This window comes from Cherax quadricarinatus, chromosome 24, assembly GCF_038502225.1.
Source record: "Cherax quadricarinatus isolate ZL_2023a chromosome 24, ASM3850222v1, whole genome shotgun sequence".
NCBI classification, from domain to species: domain Eukaryota; kingdom Metazoa; phylum Arthropoda; class Malacostraca; order Decapoda; family Parastacidae; genus Cherax; species Cherax quadricarinatus.
This window is the reverse complement of record NC_091315.1, coordinates 20748555-20770521: the sequence shown is the minus strand read 5'-3', so window position 1 is coordinate 20770521 and position 21967 is coordinate 20748555. Positions and strand designations below refer to the sequence as shown.

The following is a 21967-nucleotide window of genomic DNA, read 5'->3' as shown; positions in this document are numbered from 1 at the left end:
AAGGCAGGTGAAATTGCTGACCTAGAAAATGTACAGAGAACCTTCACGGCGTGCATAACGGAGATAAAACACCTCAATTACTGGGAGCGCTTGAGGTTCCTGAACCTGTATTCCTTGGAACGCAGGAGGGAGAGATACATGATTATATACACCTGGAAAATCCTAGAGGGACTAGTACCGAACTTGCACACGAAAATCACTCACTACGAAAGCAAAAGACTTGGCAGACGATGCAACATCCCCCCAATGAAAAGCAGGGGTGTCACTAGCACATTAAGAGACCATACAATAAGTGTCAGGGGATCGAGACTGTTCAACTGCCTCCCAGCATACATAAGGGGGATTACCAACAGACCCCTGGCAGTCTTCAAGCTGGCACTGGACAAGCACCTAAAGTCGGTTCCTGATCAGCCGGGCTGTGGCTCGTACATTGGTTTGCGTGCAGCCAGCAGCAACAGCCTGGTTGATCAGGCTCTGATCCACCAGGAGGCCTGGTCACAGACCGGGCCGCGGGGGCGTTGACCCCCGGAACTCTCTCCAGGTAACTCCAGGTCTCCAGGTAAACCTCTATGGGTTCATGAAAGGTAAAAGTGTGCAGAACTGTATTTCCACATTTCTCACTGCACACACCTGGAGTTTACCTGGAGAGAGTTCCGGGGGTCAACGCCCCCGCGGCCCGGTCTGTGACCAGGCCTCCTGGTGGATCAGAGTCTGATCAACCAGGCTGTTGCTGCTGGCTGCACGCAAACCAACGTACGAGCCACAGCCCGGCTGATCAGGAACTGACTTTAGGTGCTTGTCCAGTGCCAGCTTGAAGACTGCCAGGGGTCTGTTGGTAATCCCCCTTATGTGTGCTGGGAGGCAGTTGAACAGTCTCGGGCCCCTGACACTTATTGTTTGGTCTCTTAACGTGCTAGTGACACCCCTGCTTTTCATTGGGGGGATGGTGCATCGTCTGCCAAGTCTTTTGCTTTCGTAGTGAGTGATTTTCGTGTGCAAGTTCGGTACTAGTCCCTCTAGGATTTTCCAGGTGTATATAATCATGTATCTCTCCCTCCTGCGTTCCAGGGAATACAGGTTTAGAAACCTCAAGCGCTCCCAGTAATTGAGGTGTTTTATCTCCGTTATGCGCGCCGTGAAAGTTCTCTGTACATTTTCTAGGTCGGCAATTTCACCTGCCTTGAAAGGTGCTGTTAGTGTGCAGCAATATTCCAGCCTAGATAGAACAAGTGACCTGAAGAGTGTCATCATGGGCTTGGCCTCCCTAGTTTTGAAGGTTCTCATTATCCATCCTGTCATTTTTCTAGCAGATGCGATTGATACAATGTTATGGTCCTTGAAGGTGAGATCCTCCGACATAATCACTCCCAGGTCTTTGACGTTGGTGTTTCGCTCTATTTTGTGGCCAGAATTTGTTTTGTACTCTGATGAAGATTTAATTTCCTCATGTTTACCATATCTGAGTAATTGAAATTTCTCATCGTTGAACTTCATATTGTTTTCTGCAGCCCACTGAAAGATTTGGTTATGTCCGCCTGGAGCTTTGCAGTGTCTGCAATGGAAGACACTGTCATGCAGATTCGGGGGAAAGTTGGTGTCTGATTCTGTAGTACAGCCTGTTAAGTATCATTCTTTCAAAAGTTTTACAAAGACAACTAGTTAGGGAGATCGGCCTAAATGTATCAGGCTGTTGGCTTAAACAAACAATGATCAATTAATTTAGTATTAAGTAGGCTGTAAGCCATTAAATTAAGTTTGCCCATAATGCCTAGGCATGATAGGGGCTCTTTGTACTCCAACTCATTATTGTAGTTTCATAATCTCAATGTAATCTTGCATTATTATTATAATCAAGGGGGAAGCGCTAAACCCGGAGGATTATACAGCGCCTGGGGGGGGGGATGTGGAAGGCATTCAGGCTTAATTCGGGGAACTGGAGCACAGATCCAATTCCCTAAATCAAGAGCCCCTCACCAACATCAAGGAACCTTCCTTGAGGGGATGTAATCTTGCAAAGAAATAAAATTTGATTGCTTGTTTGTTTGTAATTTATCACTTAATTTATAAATCATTTACAGTATGTAGACATTGGTCTTAACATTCGCGTTACCATCTATATAATTAATATGGAGTGACTCTTGACTCATTTAATAGCCTCACTATATATCCCACGTTTATCCCATGGTGAAAGTTACTCATAATAAAAGGTACTTATGATACTTATAATAATAATGGGCTTTCCTAAGAACCTACGAAAAAAGTTTTTCAGTACGCAGACAAAGTGTCATCCCATTCACTGTAATGCACATCGCAATAACTGTATTTTTTTTTAAGAAATAAATGTGTTACTATTATAATATAATTCTTATGACTGGAAAACAATGGATTCTGGGTTAGCGCTGCCAGATGTAAAAATAAACTAAGTAAATTATTGTACTCTTGTTATACAGCACTTATTTTGTAAAATATAAATTAAGCTTATATCAATTAAGGCATTATAAACTGTATATTTAGTTTTAATAAAAAAATACAGTTCGAAGATGTAGACGTGAGACACGCCCTACGTCTGGCATATAAACTTTGTTATCAAATGAGATGCTAAAACTTGATGTTATTGCCTTTAGTAATAAACTTTCACAGAGAATTTCAAACATTTAAATTAATTAATAATTAAATAAGTTTAAGCTAAAATAATACGCAATGGTATACTTTATTTGACAGTTTTATTGTAAGAATAAGGGTTCATTTGTCAATATTGTGAGTACTTTGGAGATTGTTTACATCGGCAGTCTGGCGTCCTCATTTTGTTGTAAGTTTTGTACAGCTTCACTCTAGTTTTGGTGGAAACAACTCTGCCCTTCGATATGCCTTCACCCATACAGCTAGCAAATGGGGCTCCCCATTATCAGAATTGGTACCATAAAAAGACTATGAGTTTGCCAAGTGAGCTGCGCAAATATACAACAATGGCTCCATCAGCTGGCAGTCTCAGATACTCATTATGGAAACTGACGATCCCATTGAGACAATGGTAACTTGAATTCCCATGGGAGTACGCCAGTTAGAGTGGATAATGAGGGTGGGGAAAGAAGTGAGGTGTTTGTGAGAAGCCCCGAGTGACAGATGGTGGGGGAGGGAGATCAGACCCACCCATAAGGCATTAACCATCACAGGAAATTTCATCCTTTTACTTGACTGGGCTATCCTAGATTAATTTCTACGTGGTGTAATACATAAGATAATTGTAAAAAATTAACTTATGTACGAAGTCCAAGTGGGTTTTTATTTAAGCAAACCATACACATTAATTTGTTTTTACAGTAGTCATGAGGGAACATATGTACATTATGTACTATAGATTTAATTTAGGAGAACCCAGTAAAGCCAAATAATGAGACATATCCATTTGGGTAATATTAATACATATGCCTATTCATATGCTGGCTTATACCTTTATTAATATATAATATCTTTATTACTAATAAAACACAGACAACATATTAGGATATTTGTTAAGACGTTTTGCTCCCCAGAATGATAAAGTTCTTGTGAGTGAAATGTCTCCTTATTATGTCCTAATACTGCTTATATGTCTTTCTTGCACACTAGTCATTGTTGATCACCATTTGTGACCTCAAGCAGTACAAAAATAAAATTTGTAAATCTTACGTTATAAGTGTGTCAGCAGTACAAGAAATCACTTAATTTTTTTTTATTTACAATTACTATCATAATTGAAAATTAATTTTATTGCCAGTATTATTAGAAACACATTTAACAACTAACTCTTTCTTATCACTAGTTTCTTGTTACTATTATATAGCCCATGAATTCTAATATTTATCCTAAACTAAATCTGATCTTAGTATTAATGATATACAATACCAACAAGTAGATAAATAAGACATGTGCAACATTTGGGTATCTTTATTGCCGAAATGTTTTACCTGTGCGGCAGGCTTCTTCGGTCAGGTACAAGGTTGCTAACATCTTGGAGACAGTTAGTAAAGAGTACATCTACACCTTTATTGCTTTGCAATTTATTGGTGTTCTTATGTGTGAGATGGGTTAGATTTGAGAGAAGCTTGCCTAGCAAGGGCTGTCTACTGGAGTGAGAGCTCGTAAAATAAGGTCAGTGGATATACATTAACAAGAAAAGGTGGAAAAATGTATATTTAATGCTTTAATAAATAGAACACAAAGAGTAGTAGTAAACAAAGCAAAACCTAACCTTAAGAGTATAAAAAATTCAGTTCCCCAAGGCACTGTCACAAGTTTATGGGTTATACTTATATTTATCAATGTTGCATATTATGCCAGTCTTATACTATAATAATAATAATAATAATAATAATAATAATAATGATAATAATAATTTTATTTCTTCAAATACATGTACAAAGTATACAGGCCTAGCTGACAACAGTGACATACGACTACAAAGAAAAACACTCGTTATGCAGAGCATTACGGGCAAATTAGGTCAGTTTTGTCCTGGGATGCGACCCACACCAGTTGACTAACACCCAGGTACCCATTTTATACTGATGGGTGAACATAGATAACTGGTGTAAGGAAACATGCCCAGTGTTTCTACCCTCGCCTGGAATCGAACCCAGACCCCTCACTGTGTGAAGTGAAAGCTTTAGCCACCAGGCCATGATAAATACAGTATTATTTACTGTATATCCGTTGGATCTTCCTTTCAGAGACAGGCTATAGCCCATTACTCATTTGATGTACTAGTTTTCTTTCTCCTCTTCTCATGAGGGAGGGGCTCTACTAGTAGTTTATTAGGCTGTTCTTGTGGCCTCTGTGTCATCTTGCAGCTTTGTACAGTCCTCTTCCATCTCTTTTTTTGTGAGCTTTTCACCATTCATAAACAGTGATATGCAGTTTTGCATAGAAAAGAAAAAGTGCCAAATTCAAACAGCAGAGAAAAACATAGGCATGAGGGAGATCAGAGCTATGAAGCTCAGGTTTCCATACTTTGTTATGGGGCTTTGAGCCAGACTTACAGATGCATAAACAATATCTACACATTCCCACAGATGAAACTTTAGGGAATCGACTCATTTCCTAACCTTGATATTGTTTGTGGTAGTGCTTATTCTTCTTTGCCATGTAATACCTTAAAATCTGGAAGTCCCTGCCTGAAAACTCGAGAAATACAGACTCAACCACCATTTTCAAAACTACTGTTAAAAACATCTTATTGCCCTAACACACCCCATCATCAGCTAATAATGTGAAAAACCACCTTTTCTCTTTTTGTATCATGAACACATCCAAAAGAAAATAGACCTGCTTTCGTTATCTGTAATATCCCCTAATCTACACTTACACTCATCCAAATGACTGTAAACATAAAATTCCCAATACATATAGCTATTGCCTAATAAATCTTAAGTTAGTCTTAAGTTTGCCCGAGATACTCCAATATAAGAGCTTTAATAGACACTGTGTATCATACCAAGACAAAACCATTCCAATTACTAAATTTACTAATTGTAATATTGTCATATGTTTTGTACTACTACACAATTATAAATCAAATTAATCACTGCAGTTACCGAACTTTTATATCATTATGCCCCATAATCTGTGTCAATATAGAGTAAGAGTAAGAATTAGGATTAGTCTGCCCGAAATGCCTAGGCATGCTAGTGGCCTTCTTTGTAATTAATATTTTATAATATGTAAACCACACATTGTAAGCATTGCAAGGAAATCAACATTTTAATTTTAATTTAATTTTAATTTAAGGTAGGAATGTTCTTGAAGTACAAGCTAATCCTTAGGTAAATCTTCTTGTTACTCTACCTCAGCTTATCATCTCTACAATAACTTATATCCCAGCCTGTGTACGGAAGTTTGGTGTAAAGGGTTGGTATGCTGTAAGCATATATTGTTCAGAAAATATTTAGGTTCTTTGTAGTACTGTACTGTATTTTTGTTACTTTCATGCATTAGTTGAACTTTAAGTGTTAGATTGTATTGTACACGAGGCATTGAACATGAAGGTTATTTTGCACAAGGGGTAGTGAAGGCATGATTCTTTGCTGCATGCGAGACAGATGTGTTACCTATTTGTACATACCTATTTGTAAATTTTAATAGTGTAAAACATCTGTAATACTTAGCTCATTTTCTGTTTGTGCAGACGTATGTTACAAGGAATGACAAACGATGGAGTCTGCTCCTCCCCTTAACCTGTCCACAACTGTCAAAGTAGAGGACTTGAGGGCAATGGTTCCAGAAGAGAATGCTCACGAATATACCGTTGAAGGAGAGGTGGTTGATGAGGACAGTGGTACTGTTGATGAGGATGGCAACACACTAGCCTTGGATGAGGAGGAAGGAAACACAAAAGAATTGATAAACAACCATGAGGATACAAAAGAAAACCTCATATCAGAAGCCAAACATCTGATGTCTAGAGGTCGACTAGGTTCAAAAGAAAAGGAATACAAGTGCTCTGAGTGCCCATCAGCATTTGTAAGGGCTAGTCAGCTACGGGCACATGAAAGGACACACTATGAGGAACAGGTTAGTGGAAAGAGGACTTGTTTTAGTTCTTTCTTCTTTCAACAAACTGGCCACATCCCAACGAGGCAGAGTGGCCCAAAAAGAAAAACAAAAGTACTGTTTTAGTTATCTATACATAATTGACAAGAGAAATTGAAAGCAACTCAGACAAAATTTGTTTTTAATCTTAACAAAAATATTGATTTTCTCTTGAATTTATTAAAGGTATGTGAATTGTTTTTTCAAGTTTAGTAATATGTAAGTGATCATAACAGTAGTATGAATTTCAAGAGCTGGTGTTTGATTTAGGTGAACTAGGTGGATTTAAATTTTATTTTGTTTACTTGAGTTATAGAGGATTTTTTGAGTTTCATCTTTTCTTGTTCTACTTGTGCTTTACAGTGAATAGATATAAAGCATGAAGATTCAATCTGATGTATGAGTGTTATCACAGGTTAATGTAATTAATGGTAGACAGCAACCGCCCAGGGAGGTACTACCGTCCTGCCAAGTGAATGTAAAACAAAAGCCTGTAATTGTTTTACATGATGGTAGGATTGCTGGTGTTTTTTTGTCTGTCATAAATATGCAAGATTACAGGTATGTCTTGCTACTTCTACTTACACTTAGGTCACAATACACATACATGTACACATTTATTTATACACACTCATCTGAGTTTTCTTTGATTTTATCTTAATAGTTCTTTGTCTTATTACTTTTCCTTTTATATCCATGGGGAAGTGGAATAAGAATCTTTCCTCCGAAAGCCAGGCGTGTTGTAAAAGTCAACTAAAATGCCGGGAACAATGGGCTAGTAACCCCTTTTCCTGTAAAGATTACTAAAAAGAATAATAAGAAGAAAATTGTCAAAGTGGGAAGTCTGAATGTGCGTGGATGTTGTGCAAATGATAAGAAAGAGATGATTGTGGATGTTATGAATGAGAAGAAGCTGGATGTCCTGGCTTTAAGTGAAACAAAGCTGAAGGGGGTAGGAGAGTTTCAGTGGAGAGGAATAAATGGGATTAGGTCAGGGGTTTCAAATAGAGTTAGAGCTAAAGAAGGAGTAGCAATAATGTTGAAGGATAAGATATGGCAGGAAAAGAGGGACTATAAATGTATTAATTCAAGGATTATGTGGAGTAAAATAAAGGTTGGATGTGAAAAGTGGGTTATAGTAAGTGTATATGCACCTGGAGAAGAGAGAGGTGTAGAGGAGAGAGAGAGATTTTGGGAAATGTTGAGTGAATGCGTGGGGAGTTTTGAACCAAGTGTGAGAGTACTTGTGGTTGGGGATTTCAATGCTAAAGTGGGCAAAAATGTTGTGGAGGGAGTAGTAGGTAAATTTGGGGTGCCAGGGGTAAATGTAAATGGGGAGCCTTTAATTGAGCTATGTGTAGAAAGAGATTTGGTAATAAGTAATACATATTTTATGAAAAAGAGGATAAATAAATATACAAGGTATGATGTAGCACATAATGAAAGTAGTTTGTTAGATTATGTATTGGTGGATAAAAGGTTAATGGGTAGGCTCCAGGATGTACATGTTTATAGAGGGGCAACTGATACATCGGATCATTGTTTAGTTATAGCTACAGTTAGAGTAAGAGGTAGATGGGACAAGAGGAAGGTGGCAACAACAAGTAGGAGGGAAGTGAAAGTGTATAAACCAAGGGAGGAGGAAGTTCGGGTGAGATATAAGCGACTATTGGCAGAAAGGTGGGCTAGTGCAAAGATGAGTAGTGGGGGGCTTGAAGAGGGTTGGATGAGTTTTAAAAATGCAGTATATGAATGTGGGGCAGAAATTTGTGGTTATAGGAGGGTGGGGGCAGGAGGAAAGAGGAGTGATTGGTGGAATGATGAAGTAAAGCGTGTGATAAAAGAGACGAAGTTAGCTTATGAGAGGTTTTTACAAAGCAGAAGTGTTATAAGAAGAGCAGAGTATATGGAGAGTAAAAGAAAGGTGAAGAGAGTGGTGAGAGAGTGCAAAAGGAGAGCAGATGATAGAGTGGGAGAGGCACTGTCAAGAAATTTTAATGAAAATAAGAAAAAATTTTGGAGTTAAACAAGTTAAGAAAGCCTAGGGAACGCATGGATTTGTCAGTTAAAAACAGAGTAGGGGAGTTAGTAGATGGGGAGAAGGAGGTATTAGGTAGATGGCGAGAATATTTTGAGGAACTTTTAAATGTTGAGGAAGAAAGGGAGGCAGTAATTTCATGCACTGGCCAGGGAGGTATACCATCTTTTAGGAGTGAAGAAGAGCAGAATGTAAGTGTGGGGAGGTACGTGAGGCATTACGGAGAATGAAAGGGGGTAAAGCAGCTGGAACTGATGGGATCATGACAGAAATGTTAAAAGCAGGGGGGATATAGTGTTGGAGTGGTTGGTACTTTTGTTTAGTAAATGTATGAAAGAGGGGAAGGTACCTAGGGATTGGAGGAGAGCATGTATAGTCCCTTTATATAAAGGGAAGGGGACAAAAGAGATTGTAAAAATTATAGATTAATAAGTTTATTGAGTATAACAGGAAAAGTGTACGGTAGGGTTATTATTGAAAGAATTAGAGGCAAGACAGAATGTAGGATTGCGGATGAGCAAGGAGGTTTCAGAGTGGGTAGGGGATGTGTAGATCAAGTGTTTACATTGAAGCATATATGTGAACAGTATTTAGATAAAGGTAGGGAAGTTTTTATTGCATTTATGGATTTAGAAAAGGCATATGATAGAGTGGATAGGGGAGCAATGTGGCAGATGTTGCAAGTACGTATATGGAATAGGTGGTAAGTTACTAAATGCTGTAAAGAGTTTTTATGAAGATAGTGAGGCTCAGGTTAGGGTGTGTAGAAGAGAGGGAGACTACTTCCCGGTAAAAGTAGGTCTTAGAGGGGGATGTGTAATGTCACCATAGTTGTTTAATATATTTATAGATGGGGTCGTAAAAGAAGTAAATGCTAGGGTGTTCGGGAAAGGGGTGGGATTAAATTATGGGAAATCAAATACAAAATGGAATTGACACAGTTACTTTTTGCGCGATGATACTGTGCTTATGGGAGATTCTAAAGAAAAATTGCAAAGGTTAGTGGATGAGTTTGGGAGTTTGTGTAAAGGTAGAAAGTTGAAAGTGAACATAGAAAAGAGTAAGGTGATGAGGGTATCAAATGATTTAGATAAAGAAAAATTGGATATCAAATTGGGGAGGAGGAGTATGGAAGAAGTGAATGTTTTCAGATACATGTACTTGGGAGTTGACGTGTCGGCGGATGGATTTATGAAGGATGAGGTTAATCATAGAATTGATGAAGGAAAAAAGGTGAGTGGTGCATTGAGGTATATGTGGAGTCAAAAAAAACGTTATCTATGGAGGCAAAGAAGGGAATGTATGAAAGTATAGTGGTACCAACACTCTTATACGGGTGTGAAGCTTGGGTTGTGAATGCAGCAGCGAGGAGGCGGTTGGAGGCAGTGGAGATGTCCTGTCTAAGGGCAATGTGTGGTGTAAATATTATGCAGAAAATTTGGAATATGGAAATTAGGAGAAGGTATGGAGTTAATAAAAGTATTAGTCAGAGGGCTGAAGAGGATTTGTTGAGGTGGTTTGGTCATTTAGAGAGAATGTATCAAAGTAGAATGACATGGAGAGCATTTAAATCTGTAGGAGAAGGAAGGTGGGGTAGGGGTCGTCCTCGAAAAGGTTGGAAGGAAGGGGTAAGGGAGGTTTTGTGGGTGAGGGGCTTGGACTTCCAGCAGGCGTGCATGAGCGTGTTCGATGTGAGTAAATGGAGACGAATGGTATTTGGGACTTGATGATCTGTTGGAGTGTGAGCAGGGTAATATTTAGTGAAGGGATTCAGGGAAATCGGTTATTTTTATATAGCCGGACTTTGAGTCCTGGAAATGGGAAGTACAATGCCTGCACTCTAAAGGAGGGGTTTTGGAATATTAGCAGTTTGGAGGGATATGTTGTGTATCTTTATACATATATGCTTCTAAACTGTTGTGCTCTGAGCACTTCTGCAAAAACAGTGATTGTGTGTGAGTGAGGTGAAAGTGTTGAATGATGATGAAAGTATTTTCTTTTTGGGGATTTTCTTTCTTTTTGGGTCACCCTGCCTCGGTGGGAGACGGCCGACTTGTTGAAAAAAAACAAACAAAAAAACTTCTATTTCCATGTGCTGGTCTTAAGATTTTAATGTATTGGCCAGAAAATTATTGATTTTAAAAGCTTTCAATAAAGAATTGATAGTCTCTTGAGTAGGATATTGTTCAGTGGCCATTTATGTTATCAGTGCTGGCAGAGTATTCCTACTTTGAAGCATACAAATATCTTTTGATCTTTCCGTGGACTTCAACTTTTCATTTGAACCTAAGGGGTTTGCTATAAGTATTTAGATTGTGGTCTCTGTAACATGGAAGATTGATGTCACACAATTTACACAATGTGTCCGGTGTATAGTATATGAAATTTCAAGGAAGGACTACAACCATACATATGACAGATAGGTAGAAATTTAATTCTCAAGATAAAATATATATGTATGATTGAACAGAAGAAATATGTTATTTATATTCAAGAAAATTCAGTAGTATTCAAGCCTGTGAAAATCATGACTATATAATATTATATAGTATGAAGAAATTCAATAATTGTGTGTATAAATTTACAATAGTCTAGTCCGCATGATTGCATCAGATGTCAATTTTAACATTAAATCTTTCAAGACTAGTGGAAGCCTGTTGCTCTTAACTACTCTTAACCACTATTTCCTGCACTTGGCAGTCCCAGCACCTGGTTTAGCTCCCACTCTGGCTTAGCTTGCCTCCACCTGGTTTATTCCCCCCTGCACCTGCCTTAACTTCCTTGTACCAAACAGCCCTCCCTGCATCTGACTTAACTCCCTTACCATTTGAACTTGACTTAGTCTACCCAAACCTTACTTTGCCTCCCTGCACCTGAATTAACCTCCTCCCCCTGCACCTGCTTGAGCTCTTGCACCTGATTTAGCCTTTCAAACCCTTGACTTAGCAAATGATTAGTTCCTGCATCTTTTGTCAAGTATCTTGTCATGTATATAAATAGCTTCTCTTACAATTTTTTCATCAGATCTTTTGAGTCCACCATTGGTAAACCAGCAGGCATTGTTGCTGTGAATAGCCATAGGGCTAGCTACTACCACACTCTCAAATGTCCTCTTAAACACATTATTTTTTCACACTTACATTTCAGTATATGAACCAGGGAATTCACAAGCAGTAAGCCAGCAATTGCTGCTACCATTCATGGTTTGACATAAGACCATTGCCTTTACATTTGTCCTACGAGGTTACCATTTTGTCATGGCCCTCAGCATTTAATATAGGGGTTCCCAACCTGGGGGCCACACCCCCAGGAGTTGTGAATTGGCATTTCATGGGGTGCAACAAAGAGTTCTAATGGAAAGCACAATTCCGTTTATTTTACCAAAAACTTTTCTAATTGCTCAATTTATATTTGCATTTTATGCACTACATTTAAAGCTTATTTTTTGAGTTCAGTTTGTTCACATACAGTACTGTATTTGGTTCAATTTGTGATTCAAAAATTGGAAATTTGACTTCATCTTCAAATGTGATATTACTTTTGTAGAGGGTGCATCATTAATCAAACATTTCCTAGGAGTGTGGGGCATAGAAAAGGTTGGGAACCACCTGATTTAATGGATCCTCTGATGACAAAGATCCACGTCAGAAAATTTTCCCTGATAAATAAACTAATAACAGTTACACATCTCAGTCTGCTGAAGAGGTTCTTAGTTTGAGGCTGAAACCCATGATATTCCTTTTATCTTTTGATTCAATTTCTCCATGAGAGTTTGTTTATGCCATTGACCAATGTTTATTACACTTTTGCATATTGATTTATGGCATTGCATTTGCATTAAGTGCAGTATGTAGTTTTCCCATTTTTATTAAGTTTTATTAGAAAATTTGGGTATATCTAGATATAGGTCTGTTACCCGTTAATAGCTCTGGGGATTGTCTTTCCCATGGCTCAGTCTCAGTCAAGGCCTTCAAGGTTGGAAAGGAAATGCAGTGGACCCTCAGTTATTGGCCATAATCTGTTCCAGAAGGTCAGCCTAAAACCGAAATAATATTTCCCACAAGAATTAATGTAAATACAATTAATCCGTTCCAGACACCCAAAAATATTAACAAAAAATACATTTTTTAAAGATTAATTATAGTTTTACATACACAAAACAATGAGAACTAAATACAGTAAATAAATGAACATTTAAATCACTATTACATACCTTTATTGAAGACTATTATTGGCTTATGGAAGACAGGGAGGAGGAGAGAGGGAGGACTGATTGTTGTTTGGAAGGGGAATCCCCCTCCATAAGGACTTCAGGTATCAAAGCCCTCTCTGGGGTTGCTTCCCTCCCTGCCTGCTACACTCCCTGCCTGCCTGCTACACTCCCTGCCTGCCTGCTACACTCCCTGCCTCCCTGCTACACTCCCTCCATGCTACACACCCTGCATGCCTGCTACACTCCCTGCCTTCCTCCTACACTCCCTGCTACACCCTGCCTCCCTACTACACTCCCTGCCTCCCTGCTACACAGTGCATCGCTGCTACACTTCCTGCATGCTTGCTACACTCCCTGCCTCCCTTCCCCACTCCCTGTTTCCCTGCTACACTCCCAGCCTCCCTGCTAAACTCCCTCCCTCCATGCTACACCCTGCCTCCCTACTGCACTCCCTGCCTACCTGCTGCACTCCCTCCCTCCATGCTACACTCCCTATCTCCCTTCCACCCTCCCTGTTTCCCTGCTACACTCCCTGCTAAACTCCCTCCCTCCATGCTACACTCCCTGCCTGCCTGCTACACTCCCTGCCTCCCTACTACACTCCCTCCATGCTACACACCCTGCATGCCTGCTACACTCCCTGCTACACCCTGCCTCCCTATACTGCACTCCCTGCCTGCCTGCTACACTCCCTCCCTCCATACACAAATAACCCGCACATAAAAGACAGAAGCTTACGACGACGTTTCGGTCCGACTTGGACCATTGACAAAGTCACACTAACAGAGGAGGAGCAGGACGGCTATATATAGGCAGGAAGAGGTGGAGGTAGTAGTAGTGGTAGTAGTAGTAGTAGTAGTAGTAGTACAAGAATTGTATATAATACCGACAGGATGAAATGACACATGCACAACACCCGGGCATCCCCACCGTAGACGTTTCGCCATCCAGCCAGCCACTGGATGGCGAAACGTCCACAACAAAGACAACCAGACGCCGCACATGTGTCTAATTTCATCAGTAGATGTAGTAGAAGAAGAAGAGGTAGTAGTAGTGGTAGTGGTAGAAGTGGGAAATAAGTAAGACGAGCCAGTCAAATACAAAGGAAGGGGAGCACTGCAAGAGAGCTAGAAACCCACAGAGGGAGAGCAAGCGCACCGAGGTGCGTGAAAGGGGAAGTGGAGAAATAAAATAAAGAAGGAACAGAAACACGAGACAGGAGAGAGAAAGACAACCCAGAGGAGAAAAGGAGAGAGGAAAGGGGAAGAGGAAGAAGAAAAAGAAGAAGAAGAAGAAAAAATGAGGATTCAGGTTAAGTCACGGGTGTTCTGAAGTTTGGAGCATTTTACAATGTAGTGGGAGAGGAAGGCATCTACAGAGACGAAGCCAGGGCTAAGGTTCATACAAGGAAAGTTGTGTATAAGAGAGGATTCAACTAAACGGCGACTGTTCGAGTTGGAAGTAGGGAAGACAGTTTTAGCAGAAGACCAGTCAATAGGATGGCTATGATCTCTGACGTGACAGAAAAGAGCATTGTTAGTGTCGGCAAGCCTAACACTATTTTTGTGCTCCCTAAGTCTGTCAGAAAGAGATCGACCAGTTTCTCCAAAGTATTGAAGAGGACAGGAGGAGCAAGAAATAGAGTAGACACCAGGAACATCTGTAGAGGGAGGAGAGGTATGAACGAGATTAGTGCGAAGAGTGTTAGTCTGGCGGAAGGTAAGCTTGATGTCTAAGGGACGGAGAGAATTGTTGAGATTAGAAAGACCGGAAATGTAGGGAAGGCAGAGGATAGAAGAGTTCCCATGAGTAGAGAGTTTGGGAGAGAAGAAATTGCGTTTAGCACGTGAGAGGGCAGAGTCTATGAAATGGGAAGGGTAGCCAAGACGGGAGAACGAATTATAAAGAGTGGAAATTTTCTGCTGGAAGGAACTGAGGATCACAGATGCGGAGGGCACGGAGAAAGAGGGAGATAAGAACACTTTTCTTGACACTCCCTACATGCACTACTACTACTACTACACTCCCTCCATGCTACACACCCTGCCTCCCTACTGCACTCCCTGCCTCCCTACTGCACTCCCTGCCTGCCTGCCTGCTACACTCCCTCCCTCCATGCTACATTCCATGCCTGTCTGCTACACTCCCTGCCTCCCTGCTACACTCCTTCCATCCATGCTACACACCCTGTCTTCCTCCTACACTCCCTGCTACACCCTGCCTCCCTGCTACACTCGCTGCCTGCCTACTATACTCCCTGCCTCCCTGCTACACTCCCTGCATGCTTGCTACACTCCCTACCTCCCTTCCACACTCCCTGTTTCCCTGATACACTCCCTGCCTCCCTGCTAGACTCCCTCCCTCCATGCTACACTTCTTGCCTTCATGCCTGCTACACCCTGCCTCCCTACTGCACTCCCTGCCTGCCTGCTACACTCCCTCCCTCCATGCTACACTCCCTGCCTTCCTCCTATACTCCCTGCTACACTCTGCCTCCCTGCTACACTCTGCCTCCCTGCTACACACTGCCTCCCTGCTACACTCCCTGCATTCCTGCTACACTGCATGCCTTCCTCCTACACTCCCTGCTATACCCTGCCTCCCTACTACACTCCCTGCCTGCCTGGTACACTCCCTGCCTCCCTGCTAAACTCCCTTTTGCAACATTAACTTCCTTGATTTCTACTTTCTTTGCCAGGATGGAAGTGATTGTTGATTTGTATTCCCCATACATTCTGGCAAGTTCTACCACTTGAACACCACTCTCATATTTTTCAACAACTTCTTTCCTAAATTCCATCGTGTTTCTCACTTTCTTTACCAAAGGAACTTTATTAGAAACTTTCTTTGGACCCATGGTTGCTTATTTCGCAGTTGCACTCAGTCAATAACTACAAAAAACAATGGATTATAGCGAAATGTTTGGATAAATGAGCAGAAACTTCCTTACTCGCCCAGAAACACAACCAGACCGACACATGAGTGCATGAGCGGCTGGCGGGCGGGCGGGTGGACGTGTCCAATATGGCTAATAAGTGAAATAATGGCTGATAACTGGAATAAAATTTTGGTCAAAAAACCGGGTGATAACTAAGTCGGCCAATACCCATAACGGCCGTTAACTGAGGGTCCACTGCATTACAGTCAAGAACTCTGAAGAAATACACAGGAAAGTAAAAGTTAGAAAGAAAGCATCATCAATAATGCTAGAGTACAAAAAAATTAACAGGTATCCATCCAGTTCACACTCATTTGACAGGATGGTATTACCTCTGTGGATAGTTGCTGTTTACCAGCCTATGTGAATTTTTGTGCTAACTTGTTTATATTTTTTGTATTTACATACCAACCTGCTTTCTGTACATGTATGTGCACATTAGTTTTCCCCAGAGCTCTGCATATCATCAGTACTCATGCAAACTTTTCATTGACAGGCATATGAATGTGACCAGTGTGATGAAGTATTCATCCGGATTGGGTTACTGATGAGTCATCGAAGAGATAATCACCGCCAAAGTTTCTCCTGTAATGAATGTGATGCCAAGTTTTCCCATTCTAATAGTTATAAACTCCACTTTCGGCGACACAAAGGTGATAAGCCCCATAAGTGCTCAGACTGTAACATGGCCTTTGTACAACAATGTCATCTCAATATTCATCGTCGTATACACACAGGAGAGAAACCTTTCAAGTGTGAACTATGTCAACAAAGATTTAAGCAAGTGTCTCATTTGACAACACACATGAGGGTCCACACTAATGACAAGCCATTTACATGCTCTCTTTGCCAAGCATCATTTTCTCAAACAAGTAGTCTAACAAGACATAAAAGAAGACATACTGGAGAGAAGCCTTTTAAGTGTGATGAATGTGGTGCCCTGTTTGTTGAAAGAAGAAATCTTTCTCGTCATCAACTGACTCATACTGGTGAGAAGCCTTATAAATGTGAAAAATGTCCAGCATCATTTACCCAGATGATTGATCTGAAGCGTCATCAGATGTCGCATAGTGGATTGAAGCCATTTAAGTGTGATATTTGTGATGCTGCTTTTAGTCGGAAGAATAACCTTCGGTGGCATAAATTGACTCATGAGGGTGATACGCCCTTTAGATGTGAAAGATGTAATGCTGGCTTTAGTCTTCAGAGGGACATGAAGGCTCACATGAGGACACATTCTGGCACAAAACCATTTAGCTGTGACCAGTGTGGGGCAACATTTTCACAGTTTAGTACATTGAAACGACATAGGCAGGGACACACAGGAGAAAGACATTATGTTTGTACCAAATGCCATGGAGCTTTTAAGGATAAGAGTGCATTGAAGAGACATATGTTACGCCACGATGGAGTAAGACCATTTGCTTGCCAAAAATGTGACTCTACTTTTATTGAATTTCGGAACCTTAAACGGCATAAAGTGACCGTTCATGGGGAAGAGCGTTTTGAAGGAGGTGATGGCTTAGCTGAAGCAAGGGAAAGTGAAAACAATCAGAACATTCCTCCCCCCAAGAAGAGAATGGGAAAAGTTGAGGAAGAAGAGGCAATCAGTGATATATATGATGCAAGTTATCAAGCAGTTTCTTTAGTCCAGAATCAAGAAGTTGCTCAGCAACAGCAACATGTTGGTCAGTCAGTACCTCTAGCACCACCAACACCTCTTCAGCAAAATCAACAGCAATCCCACACCTCTACAGTACAAACACACCCTCAACCTCCCATGATTAGTGATATTGTTACTATTCCTGCTCAGGGCCCTGGACAAGTACCTACCTTATTGCTAACACAGCCTGGTCAACCGCCAAAGACTGCCCGTCCTGCAAATAACTGTCAGAATCACCAGTCTCATGTTTTAACATTTGTAGATGGCAGCTACAATCATTGGCAGTCGTGGTGCTTTTGTGAAACTCCAAACGTACCTGGAGCTTCACAGACCGTTATAGATAATGGAAGTACAGTCAGTCATCCATCTACATCTGCTGCTGCTGCTGTTCAGCAGCATCAGCAAGTCACATACACAGAGCTTCAGCAGTCACAACCACAACCACAGCAACAACAAACTGTGGGTGTGCAGGAGGTTAGTCAAACTGAATATCACCCAACTACTCAGTTTAATAGTGGATACCCAGAGCCTATACACCATTATGATGAAAGTCATCATCAGGAACCCTTAGATCCTCTTTCCCATCATCACCAGTCCCAGCTTCAGTCGCACAGTGAAGCTGAAGTTAAAATTGCTATTGAGACTCCACGATTGTTTACAGTGCCAGGCATTCAAGATGAGCAGCAACAGCCCCAGCAGCAAGACCAGCAGGAGCAGCAGCAGCAGCAGCAGCAGCAGCAACAGCAGCAGCAGCAACAACAGCAACAGCACAGCCACCATCACCACCAGCTTCATCCTCACCAAGAACAAGATCAAGAGCAACAAGTGGATCCTCAAGTCACTTTCCAGTACAGTTTAACTGTTAATAATCCTGCCACAGGTGACATACAGATTCAGAGCGAAGCATTTCCTGCTAATCCTCCTGATCCACCTGCTGATCCACCCATCAAAAAAAGACGTCTGACAAAGACTTCAGATTCTCAAGAAGCTAGAACATTCACCTGTAATTCCTGCCCAAAAACATTTTCAAGAATAAATCACTTACTAATACACCAACGTACACACACTGGAGAAAAGCCATTTCAGTGTGGTGTTTGCTTTCAATCATTTACACACAAAAACAGTTTGACTATCCACATGCGAGGACACACTGGGGAACGTCCTTATGTTTGTGAAACTTGTGGATCATCATTCACTCAAAAAAGTAACTTAAGAGTTCATTCACGCACTCATACAGGAGAAAAGCCATTTAAATGTGATATGTGTGATGTTGCTTTCACTCAGGGGAGCCACTTAACTGCACACAAACGAATTCATAATAATGATCGTCCATTTGCATGTGAGAGTTGTCAGCAAACATTTACCCAACGTAGTGCTCTTAAGCGCCACCTTATAACACATACTGGGGATAAGCCACATAAATGTAATGACTGCAATGCTAGATTTTCACAAAGGGATGATCTTAGAAGACATCAGCGTGTGCATTCTGGGGATAAATCTGTTACCTGTGCATGTATGTATTGTACTGTATCCTTCAGTGATAGAACTGCCTTGGCTAGGCACATTCGAACAGTTCATCAGGGCAAGCAAGAGGCCCTTGGAGATGGACAAAAAAAGAAAAAGAAGAAGTCGGTTGGAAAACAGGGTACAGGTCATGAGGGTAGCCCTAAAAATTCTAAAACTAAGTCAAAATTTACAGAACCAACACGAACTAGTAGACGACTTCGTGAAGCAGCAGAAAAGAAGAAATATAAGCCAGAAAATTCTGATTTTATTATAGGAGACTTTGTAGAAATTGAAGAAGATATAAAGCCTTTAATCCACCAGAGAGGATCAAAGAAATCTGTAAAATTAGAGGGAGTAAAAGGTGATGCTAAAAATAAAATGGAATCATGGTGCTTTTGTGAAGTTCCTCATGGGCCTGATGAGCCTCACACACATGCATCAGTAGAGTCCAAATCAAGGAGTGATCAGTCCACGGCTATTTTGTCCACTGTGGATGAAGCTAACTCACATGTGTCTGCTCATGAATCTACTGTTGCTAGTGCTGATGCTTCAGGTGCAACCTCTTTGCTTCAACTGTCTATGGAGCATGTGACTCACAATCAATCATCAGGAACCATTGGTGGAGGCCTTCAAACCCATTCTGTTGGAGGTACTGTTAATCTTGGTGCCTCTGCTATTATGGGACCTTCACATGTTGCAGAAGCACCTGTTATTACAACATCCACAAGCCAGCACACACAAGTGACCACAGTTGGTCAAGAAGAATCCTCAGTTAATCAGAATTTACCGAATGGACAGGTGGTTACCACTGTGGGTCATGCAGGATCTGGTCAAGCCAATAGTCGATTAGTCAGTCATCCCATGTTAACCACTGGTCATGTTTTGTCTGCTGGTCAAATAGTTGGTGCTAGTCAGTTGATGACACAAGACGGAGCAATATTCATAGAAGCATCAGGAGAGATGTTGAGCAATGGGGCTGTTGTTATCAACTCAGGGCATGGTACTTTCATCAGCTATGATCAAATCACTCTCAGTCAAGATGGCCAGGTAAAGAAACAATGATTTTTTTGTCATGTCTTTCATTACTAAAACAATGATAGTGTTACATATAACCTGTTTGTGATTACAAGATTGTCTTTCCATTGTGATTTGTTTACTGGGTGGAGACCTTGTTAGAATTTTGAGCACTTAAATTTATTAAGCAGATGAGCAAATGCAACTCAGAAATTTAGACATCAACATCTTCATCATTTAGGTGTAATACCCTTCAGGGGAGGTTCCTTGGTACTGGTAAGTGGCTCTTGATCCAAGAAATTGGAGCTGTCCTCCTTTTCCTTTGATCAAACCTTAGTGCTTCCCATTTTTAGGTGATTTATCACCCTTGTGGGTTCAGCACTTTCCTCTAAAAATAATAAATATAATGATGTAGGAAGTACAGTGCTTGCACTCTGAAGGCGGGGGTAGGGATATTGCAGATTGGAGGGGCTTCTGAGCTGTTGTGCCAGTGCCTCCTCTAGCAAGACGACGATGGCATAAGTGTTGGGGAAAGTGTTCCTTCTTTGTTTGGGCATCCTACATCAGTGGGAGACAGCTAGTGTGTTAAAAATGATAATGATGATGATGATAATAATACAGTGGACCCCCGCATAACGATATTAATCCGTTCATGAGATCTCATTGTTATGCGAAATTATCGTTATGCAAATAAATTTTCCCCATAAGAAATAATGGAAATCAAATTAATCCGTGCAAGACACCCCAAAGTATGAAAAAAAAAAATTTTACCACATGAAATATTAATTTTAATACACACAAACTGAAAAAGGCATGCACAGTTACATGACACTTACCTTTATTGAAGATCTGGTGATGATTGATGGGATGGGAGGAGGAGAGAGTCTTAGTGTTTAGAAGGGGAATCCCCTTCCATTAAGACTTGAGGTGTCAAGTCCTTTTCTGGGGTTACTTCCCTTCTTTTAATGCCACTAGGACCAGCTTCAGAGTCACTGGACTTCTGTCGCACAACATATCTGTCCATAGTGGCCTGTACCTCTCGTTCCTTTATGACTTTCCTAAAGTGTTTCACAACAGTGTCAGTGTAATAGTCACCAGCATGGCTTGCAATAGCTGTGTTAGGGTGATTGTCATCAAAAAAGGTTTGCACTTTAAGCCACATTCCACACATTTCCTTAATCTTTGAAGTAGGCAACTTCTTCAATTTCTCTCTCCCCTCCTCCGAACCAGTTTCCTCAGGTCTGGCCTCTTGCTGTTGAAGTTGATCTAGCAGCTCATCAGTGGTTAGTTCTTCATTGTCCTCCTCCACCAACTCTTCCACATCATCCCCACTAACCTCCAACCCCAAGGACTTTCCCAATGCCACAATGGATTCCTCAACTGGCATAGGATTCCCAAGGTTAGCCTCAAACCCTTCAAAATCCCTTTGGTCTACACATTCTGGCCACAGTTTCTTCCAAGCAGAGTTCAAGGTCCTCTTAGTCACTCCCTCCCAAGCCTTACCTATAAGGTTTACACAATTGAGGATATTAAAGTGATCTCTCCAAAACTCTCTTAGAGTCAATTGAGCACCTTTCAAACAGAGCTTTTGTGTACAGTTTTTTGAAGTTTGCAATAACCTGCTGGTCCATGGGCTGCAGGAGAGGAGTGGTATTAGGAGGCAAAAACTTCACCTTAATGAAGTTCATGTCCCCATAAAGTCGCTCTGCCACGTCTGTAGGATGACCAGGGGCATTGTCTAACACCAGGAGGCACTTAAGGTCTAATTTCTTTTCAGTTAGGTAATCTTTCACATTGGGGGCAAATGCATGGTGTAACCAGTCATAGAAAAAGTCCCTAGTGACCCATGCCTTACTGTTTGCCCTCCACAGCACACACAAATTAGCCTTGAGGATATTCTTTTGCCTGAACGCTCTGGGAGTTTCTGAGTGATACACTAATAAAGGCTTCACTTTGCAATCACCACTAGCATTGGAACACATCAACAGAGTAAGCCTGTCTTTCATAGGCTTATGTCCTGGGAGTGCC

At 41.0% G+C, this 21967-nt stretch overlaps 1 protein-coding gene across 2 annotated transcripts in view; it reads left to right on the top strand.

Annotated features, from left to right (window-relative positions):
• Nucleotides 1–2693: 2693 nt before the first annotated feature.
• The window catches only part of LOC128690852 (zinc finger protein 91), an 83733-nt gene continuing 64459 nt past the window's right edge, over nucleotides 2694–21967 (top strand). Inside the window, exons 1-3 of one of the 2 annotated variants that reach the window (XM_070088238.1) lie at nucleotides 2694–2809; nucleotides 6164–6549; nucleotides 16253–19972. In XM_070088238.1, the coding sequence (XP_069944339.1) occupies nucleotides 6190–6549; nucleotides 16253–19972 (4080 nt within the window). In that variant the 5' untranslated portion in view covers nucleotides 2694–2809; nucleotides 6164–6189. The other variant, XM_070088239.1, reaches the window with a different exon arrangement.